This window comes from Octodon degus, unplaced genomic scaffold (genome assembly GCF_000260255.1).
Source record: "Octodon degus isolate 3935 unplaced genomic scaffold, OctDeg1.0 scaffold00276, whole genome shotgun sequence".
Lineage (NCBI taxonomy): Eukaryota > Metazoa > Chordata > Mammalia > Rodentia > Octodontidae > Octodon > Octodon degus.
In genome coordinates, this window is record NW_004524852.1 from 614,068 (window position 1) to 623,334 (window position 9,267).

General features: G+C 37.7%; 1 protein-coding gene and 1 pseudogene across 1 annotated transcript in view; both read left to right on the forward strand.

Annotated features, from left to right (window-relative positions):
- The first annotated feature begins 5,112 nt into the window (after positions 1-5,112).
- LOC101564822 lies at positions 5,113-5,746 on the forward strand (annotated as a pseudogene).
- Positions 5,747-8,727: 2,981 nt separating this feature from the next.
- The window catches only part of LOC101565214 (pyruvate kinase PKM), a 15,039-nt gene continuing 14,499 nt past the window's right edge, over positions 8,728-9,267 (forward strand). The window contains exons 1-2 of the mRNA XM_004646675.1: positions 8,728-8,774; positions 8,977-9,055. Of these exons, the coding sequence (XP_004646732.1) occupies positions 8,728-8,774; positions 8,977-9,055 (126 nt within the window). The remainder of the gene's footprint in view (positions 8,775-8,976; positions 9,056-9,267) is intronic.

The following is a 9,267-nucleotide window of genomic DNA, read 5'->3' on the forward strand; positions in this document are numbered from 1 at the left end:
ATATACAAAGATTTACCAGGCAGAAAAACTAAACCTTAAGGGATTCAGTTTCAGACTGAAGTTTTAGTTACCACTGTACAATATGTAATAACACGTTTGCTATTTCCTGAGTAGCTAAGGAAAAACACTCTAATAAAATTTCAAGAGAAGCCCCAGTACCTAATTCTCCTACCTACCTAAGTCTGTCCTCAATTTTCTTCACTAAATATCAATGACTTTGATTTTATATTTGGGGGGACAATATCAATTGCCCTCAAATACAAATATTTCCTTTTATTGACCAAACTAGTATCTTCTTTCAAACATGAAGTTCTATCATGAGATTTTTTTCATACCATATAAATCATTTTGGTAAAATAATCCTGACTCTTCAAACTCTATTTCTCCTTTAGGTTATCAAAATTCATAAGTATATTATTGAAACTATCCTACCAATTTGTTTTGAAACTGTCTCGTTACTATTTGTTTCTCAGTAAAATTATGAAAAAAAGAAAAAAAATTCATAAGTATCACTTATAATTATCTGTTTGGATTAACAGAAAACCTGTAAGACTGATTTAAACAATAAAGATGTTTAATAATTTCACAAAACAAAAAGAAGGCAAAGCATATGTGAAAGGTCAATGATAACCTTGAATCTCCACCCAAATCCCCAGCCTTTTCCTTCTTTCACCTTATTAGTGGATTAATTTATTACTACACAATCATAAAAAGTTGTGGAGCAGTTGCTGGTACTCTACACAAATTCAAGAAAGAAAGACACCGAGACCTAAGCAACAGCTCCACATTTTTTTTTATTTTATCAGGAGAGCAAAGTTTTCCCAAAAATATCTACATTGATCTTAAATTTCAGTTATGAGAGCCATATGCTATGGCCATTGCTAATTGTAAGGGAGTTTGACTTGTCTAGCTGTTGCAAGGAGTTGAACATGGAATGTGTTGCTTGGCCGTGAATTTTAGGTTAACCATCCAAAAATATCTGTCCCATTATGTCAGGTCCTCATTTTCGAGAAAAGACTATAGATGATTCCTCTTGATATGCTTATTACTTAACTGTCCATTTAATACAGATAAGATCAAAACCCCTTCTAACCCAAACATAAATACTAAAAAAGAATATTATCTCCCATGCAATAAAACTGTACACCAATTAGAACAAACATGTTATGAGCTTTGCTCCCAAAAAAAGATGGCTTAGGTTTTCTTCCTTTTGGGTGTCCTTAAGGATAAGTCAAGATCCCTTGCCAGGAGTTAGCTGATGCTTCTGCAACAAGACAGACCACTTCCACTGACAGCGGCACAGGCAGCTCCAGACGAGTCCTTAAAGCTAGTGGCTTGAATGCCTCACAGAAATTGTTATGCTCTAAAACCTTAAGGAGAAATTCACTTTCTCTCCTTAAGGAACAATCCCATGAAGACAGAGCTCTTCATTTCCACAGGTTCTGCCTGTGCACATGGGTACTCTTCCATACGGTGCCCAGCACTGCGCACTTCCAAAGCTAAAGAGTGGTCTTATCTAGCTGTAGCCAACCGCATTTCCTCCTTGCTGCCCCATTTCCGTTCCGCTTGATGTAGGCGTACCTGCCATCCTAAATTTCTTGGTGCTTAAGCTAGGGATTACTTAAGGAAAGCTTTTAAAATGTGTTTTTAGTCTTGCATATTAAGATTCCCTTATTCATTTCTGTATGCTCCTCAGTTCCTGGCAAGAAAGATAATTAAAAGTATTAAATGAGCAAAGCCAGAAAAATGCCTATTAATTCTTCCTGTGTGACTCTGTGCTACATAGAAACACAGAAGTAAGGCACCAGAAAAAAGAGGGTAAAATCACTTTATTTTGCTAAGGGCGAGACATATATATTCATAAGCAGCAAGAGAACATGGCAGTATTTACTGTGGTGCTGTCAGATCTGTCAGTCTTACTTCATGGGTCCTGGGTTTTGTTTCTTGCTTAAAATTTTTGAGTTTAAGACACATTACCATAGTTACAAAAAGAATGGCTTGGAAACTAAGTGTTCCATTGCTTTAATCTCTACTGGGAAATGCAATTTCTCTGGGATGCAAGTACATTTGCCTTTACTTTGGGATCTGAATTTCCTAGTAATTAGGGCTTTTTCTCCATTATCATGATGACTGTGCAAGAAATTATAGTCGTCTTAGTCTTGAGCACTTCCGAGGTAGATTCTGCTGATTCTACAGAAAGTGTTCCTAAACATTGCCATTGACAAAACCACATGATAACATGGATGGAAGGGAATGTCACTCAAGCTATAACTCCAGGCATACTAGTGAGCAACATGCCAAGCTATTATAGTAATTATAAGCTAAACATTCAGAGACTGAAAAACCAAAGTCTATTTGTCTCTATTGTGAATGTCTGGAGTGCTTTTTCCAGGTCATCAGAAGGTTTTATACATGATATTTGAAATATATATTAAGGTTATTTCCATTTTTTTATGTATTTAGTACAGAGTCTGTGGTGTCTCACTACAAAGATTGGACACATAGTGATTCTCGTGTTTTGAGCCTCCCAAGTACTGGGATTATAGGTGCACCACCACGCCCAGTCTCAATCTCCTTCTCAATGCGCCCTGGGGGCAGGGCTGGCACATTACACCAGGGATCAAATCCGGGTCCCTGGGGGTTTTTCTGGCCTGCTAAGCCCACTCTGGGGGCAGGGCTGGCAAGGCATGTGGTGCCAGGGATCAAACCATGATTCTTGCTCACTTGCCTAAACAGGTGCTTTAATCCTCTGAGCCATTTGGCCAGCCCTTTTTTGGAATTTTATATATCTCAGGGATTTGTTATCATGTGCAGGGTCATGGCTTATGGAACTTGGCCATATCAAGTTCCAGTTAGCCAGCAGACAAAAGAGAGACCACAGTGCAAGCATAGCTATCCCTTAAGAATCCTGAAACACAGCAGCACAATTGCAAAGAAAGTTGAGCTTTGCAAGTCAAGGTAGCTGTGAACAGATTCACTATGGAATAAGGGAAAATGGGTTTTGGTGGGCAGCTATCAGACTCTATCACCAAGGAAAAGTTATAGTATGTATAGAGTATTAAAATAATTAAGAATATGTACAGGTACCAAATATTCACGATGACTATAAACATTATGTCATAAATATGACCTAAGAATGAAAATGGTTAAAAGAGACACTGGGAAGGGGATGGGTGGGAAGAGGAAGCTGTGTTACATACATGCAACTACCCTACAAGATGAGCGTAAGAGTGGCCAAATAGCTCAGGGATGAAAGCACCTGCTTAGGCAGACACAGGGAACAGGAGTTTGATCCCCGGGCCTGTCCCCAGGGCACGCTGAGATGACAATTGAGACTGGGCGTGGTGGTGTGCACCTGTAATCCCAGAATTTGGAAGGCTGTAAACAGGAGGATCACTACAAGTCTGATCTATACAGTGAGGCCCTGTAGACCCTGTCCTAAATTTTTAAAAAGTATGAATTTCATGTGTAATACTAAAATAAAAATAAATTTAAAGGAGAAAACAAAAAATATAATAAGCATGTTAGTTTTGAAGTTAAAAGCAAACTACAAGCATTACTTTTTTGACTAATCAATACAAATATAACAGAAAAATATCAATAATTTGATTTATGAGTTGAAGAGTGATTCTTTGAATTACCTGAGAAAATTCTAATGAAGAAAAGGTAAAAACATTAAAAAATGCTACAGAAAAAAGCAAAACACAGTTATAATAAAGAGATTTTTAAGAGTATATGAAGACTATAATTGATGCTGTTTCAATAAATATTAAAGTTTACTTGAAGTGATCAATTTCCCAGGAAAACCTTAATTGCTCTGCTTTCCTCAAGAAGAGATAAGAAAAATTAAGTAGTCCAATAGCATGAAATAATAGTAATAAAAAATAAAATAATACCAAATCTAAAGGTATGTTTTCCTGGAATTTTAAGAATTTTTAATGGCAAATAATTTCAACATTATTTTATATGTTCAGGAACATGGCAAAAGCTATAAAATGTTGAGCTCTGGAATGCTTGACATTGATTTCCAACTTACTTAGATTAAGAGATGATGGCCAGCCAATTAGCTCAGCAGATTAAAGTGCCTACAAGCAGGCGCAGGGGCTGGGGATTCAATCCCCGGGCCTGCCATGACAGACCCACCCCTGGGCGCACTAAGACAGCAATTGAGACAGGGTGTGGTGACACACACCTGCAATCCCAGCTCTTGTGAGGCTGTAAACAGGTGGATCGCTACGAGTCTGATCTAGTAGTGAGAGCCTAACCACCGTGTAGACCCTTCCTTAAAATAAAAAAAAAACCTTACTTTTACTCTAACAAAACTAAACAAAAAAAAAAAGAGGATACAAATGAAGGACCATTTTGTATCTGTATATACAAAATAGGATAGATATACAGCTACTTTCTCTTAATTCAATGAGAAGAAAGATTTGTACTAACAGTTTGGACAGGATATCAATCATGTCTGCATCTTATACCATGAATAACCACTACAAAGACAACAATATGCAATGTATTATTAATTATTGAAACTGCCCTACTAATCAGTTTTAAAACTGTGTCATTGTTATTTGTTTCTGAAAATTAATTTTAAAAACATAAAATAAAAATAACAAATGGGAATTGGAGTGAGGAAGGAGGAAGGGGAAGGGAAAAGGGAAAAAGAAAACAGAAGGAAAAAATGGAAACACAGCTTTTGTAAATAAGAAGGGAAAGAAAGGTTAAAGGGAAGGAAAGAAAAAAGGGAAAAGAATAAAGATATATAAATTAAGATACATATGTAGGTACACATTCCCTGTGATGATATATATATATCTCGGAAGTGTGCCAATGAAATTTGAAAACTCTAAGATTTGAGTTATATGATTGCAAGCCAAGGGATAGCAAAGATTGCTGGCAAACCACCAGCATCTAGGGCAAGACAAGGAAGGACTTCCCTAGTGGTATAAGAGACAGTGTCTTGGCTGCTGCTTCCTCAGCACTTTGCTGTTTTTCTGCCTTTCTACCTTCTGCCTGGCATGAACTGTTTCTCCTCTGTGATGCGTCTCTGCCGTGCCACCCTGCCTTGGAGCCAGCCAACTCTGAACTGAAACCTCTACAAACTGCTGTCCATTAAGTGAAAAACCATCTGGTCCATCCTAGTCATAGCAAAACTTACTCTGTGCCTGCCCGCCAAGGTCGAGCATATGAGTATGTGGAGTGCCCTGTTATTGGTGCCAGAGTGAATAAGGAAAACCTGGATCCTTCCAACCTGATGATTTGAAGAGCAGATTCTGAGGAAAAAATGGGTTTTTCCTTCTGAACAAATGTTCTGGAATGCAATGTTAAGGAAAAGGTGGAAGTGGAAGGGTGAGGATATTATCCAGAAAGATACGTATAATATCATTAAGATTCGCAATGAGAATAATGAGAAGGCCTGGAAGGAGATTTTGAAATGGGAAGCCCTTCATATTTCAGAGTGTCCTTGTGGTCCATCATTGATCCAATTCGGAGGGAAGAACAGTATTCACCAAGTATTCACCAAGAGCAAGAATTCGTTCCTGGATGGGGTACGAGCTGCCTTTCAACAGGCATGATTGGATCATCAACCACTGTGGGACAGAAGTTAGATACGTGATCGACTACTACAACGATGGTGAAGTGAACAAGGACTACCAGTTCACCGTCCCAGATCTGTCCCACCTTGGATTCACTTTCAGCTGTATGGGACAGAATGAAGGTAGCTTGGTGGCATTGGACTTCATAACCACTGTTTTGTTTGTGATGGAAAAAGATAAAATATTTTTTTTTTCTGAAAGGTACATTAAACTATTTCCTCTAAAAAAAAAAAAAAGTCATAGGACTGTCCTGCTACAAAGTTGTATATGGTTAGATTTGTAAATTTCTGTGTAAAAATGTGTAATTGTTTATTTCCATTTTTTTCATATTCTATAAGGATTTAAAGTTTAGCATATCAATGATTATTGGAAAATACCTGTTCCATGTAATGTCTACAGCATTTGATATTCAGGCAGATAGTCATGTTAAGCTCAACTGCCTATGTTGTATGGTAATAATATTAAGCTTCTCTTCTGGAGGGTTAACAACTTAAGTTTGCAGACCAAAAAATTAGAGAAACAGGAGGACTACATGGATAGCCAATATTTTGGCCCTAGCCCTTCAAGGTGAGTGAGGACTCAGGACATAAGAGAACCTGTACGGTAACATCCTATAACTCAGTGGTGTCCCAAATTTTCTGTTCAAAGAAATTATGGTGCCACAGAGGAAAGTAATCTATGATGTATAGTGGGCCCAAGGAGAGTCACATGGAGAGAAAACATTCTTTCAGGCTTTCACAGACAGCAAATTGGTCAAGCAATGGTTATGACTCATCCACATGGCTGACACTGACAAAAGATCTACAAACTGCTGTACATGGCTTCAGGGTAAATCCTGAGGGGATTTGACTCATCTTGTCAGAGAAAGAAGTTACATTTCTTGTAATATAGGTCTTGCTCTATCTTGATCTTAACCATCCAGCAGAAAAGTATAAAAACAAGGTATAAAAAGTAAAGCCATATTAATATGTTGAGCTGTAAAGGGCTCAAGTCAACAACTTCTGACATTGCCAGTTCTGCAGATAACTCACTACTATTATGGACTACTGGACTATATGGGATTATTTTACTGAATTCACACACCTGCAAGATTTGAATGGCAATGAAATACCCACCTCTAATAAAACTAAACAAAAAGGGGGATATAAATGAAGGACTATTTTGTAGTTAAAAAAATATATATCTGTATATGCAAAATAGGACAGATATAGAGCTACTTTGTCTTAGTTCAATGAGAAGATTTGTAGTAATAGTGTCTAGACAAGATAACATATCTGCATCTTGTACTATGAATAACTATTACAAAGACAACAATGTGCAATGTATTAATTATTGTAACTGTCCTGTTAACCTGTTGTTTTTATTAACCTGTTTTGAAACTGTCTCATTGCTATTTCTTTCTCAAAAAATTAACAATAAAAAAAAAGATTAAGAGATGAGGGGAGAAGTAGGTTGTGAGGGACCTCAGTACGGGGTTGGTGAGTTGAACACTGCATGGGCTATTAGGAGGTGAGGCCAGGCCAGAGAAAAGAAGTCACTGGAGATGAGACTTCAAAAGATCATGCCTTTCTTTCTTTCTTTCTTTTTTTTTTTTTTTTTTTTTGTGGAACTGGGGATGGAATCCAGGTCCTTGCACTAGCCAGACAGTGTAATACTAGCACTGGGAAGGCTGAAAACAAGAGAATCACTACAAGTCCAAGCTGCATAGTGAGACCCTGTACCAAATACATAATTTTTTTAAAAAAAGAGCCCAGGGAGATAGCTCAGTAGAATAAGTGCTTGCCCGGCAAACACAGTGTCCTAAATTCAATCCCCAGTACCGCAAAAAAAAAAAAAAAGTATTCAGTAATTTTTAAATATTTTGTAAATTAAAATAGAAGGAAATTCCATTAGTGTAATTTTAAAAATCATCCACTAAAATTTCACAGTGAACATCATGCTGATCAGAGAAACTAAAAACAATCCATTTCAGTGATATGTAAATGGTTAAATAATGATATATCCATAAAGACTCCCATTCAATGGCTAGAGAGAAAATAAAGCCAACCTACATGTAAATTATGGTAATAGATTGAGGATACTCTGTTTAAATTACAAAGTGACTTTTTTCTTCAAAAATGAAATTTTCTTGAAAATACATGACAAAAATGTCAGCATGAGGCATCTTTTGATATAAAAACCCAGATGTTTCATATAAAAATTTAGTTGTTTCATCTTGCTTTGCTCTCGCTCTGCCCACCGTGGGGAGGATCCCTGAAGGAGGTCATTTTTTACTCAGCAACAACTGCAAATATCTCATGCTCCTCAGAGCAAAAGAAAACAGACTCCACCTTAGCTGTTGCGAGAAAAGTCAGCCCCTGGAAGAAGGAAGATGGACACCTGAATAGAAAACATCAAAGAACCATGAGCTGAACAGTTTAGAGCTTAGTATGCTTCAAAATATCGAGCAGAGCAAAAAATTAATAATAGAAAAAAGGGCTTATTTTAACTATCCTAACTTCTCTGGCCTACTTGAAAGATGGCCCACCCCACCATCTTCATCATCTTTACTAGTTTATAATGCTCTAGAAACAAAAGTTTAGAAAACAGGAAGAGAGACTTACTGTATTAACAAAATATGACATATCTTATTATTAATAAACAATGACAACAAAGAGTTCTGGGTGGAGGCATGGTGAAGCTATGATTGTAGGGGTTTTTTGTTTATTTTTTCTTATTGCTTCCCTGGATTTCCTACTTTTTCTGCAATACCTGTAGATCCACAGACTCATAGAACAAGAGTATCTTTGGATAATACGCCCCTCAAAAATGGGAGAAATGTAGAAGAATCTTCTCATCATTAGTAAAACACATGGATACAAGTTTTCAGCTATTCTGCGCCAGCTCACAATGACTCCTCTGGGTGATTGAGGGGGAGGGATTTAAATTTAAATTTAAATTAGAACCAAATGATGTTTGTTTTCTGGTTGGCTTAGTAGCCAAATTGTTATTTCATTTTCAGGGTGTGTGAGAGCCTGAGCAAGCCTTCTGCAAGCACTGGTGGAACAGGGTGTGGAATTGAAGAAAAGAACATTCTGGGAGCAATAAATGACATTTCCCAGAAAAACAAACTTAAGAACTGAAGAATGAAATGCTGGATGCAGAGCGTACTCGTGATCTTCGGGCTTCATTTGAGCTGTGAGTAGTACTTACTACAAAGGCTCAGAGCATCAGAGACAACCAAGAAAAGCTGACACTGATCCTCAGAAAACCGAGACGGAAAAGGCGTTCATCCACTCTGATTTTTCCTATAATTCCAATGGAGAATAATAGCAATCATGGTGAAATGTTGATCTGACACCATTTCATCTAGCTAACTTTGTCACATTTTTCTAAACAGGGAGAGCAGTGTAGACAAGGCGGTGCAGAGCCCCCGTCTCTGGCTGTCCTTGAGGGAGATCTCGTACCTCCCAACCACAGTAAGAGATGACTAACTTCCGAAGCCAGCAGAAAGGAAGAAAAAGGCCCTGTTTTCCTGTTTACACTAATTTCAAGTAGGCCAGAGAAGTTAGGATAGTTAAAATAAGCCCTTTAAATAAGAACTTCTTGGCACCCTGCACATCGTGGCCATCCCGCCTGGGGACATGGTTCTGCGGGGTAAAGCGTTCTCTAGTCACCGCTGCCTGTTCGC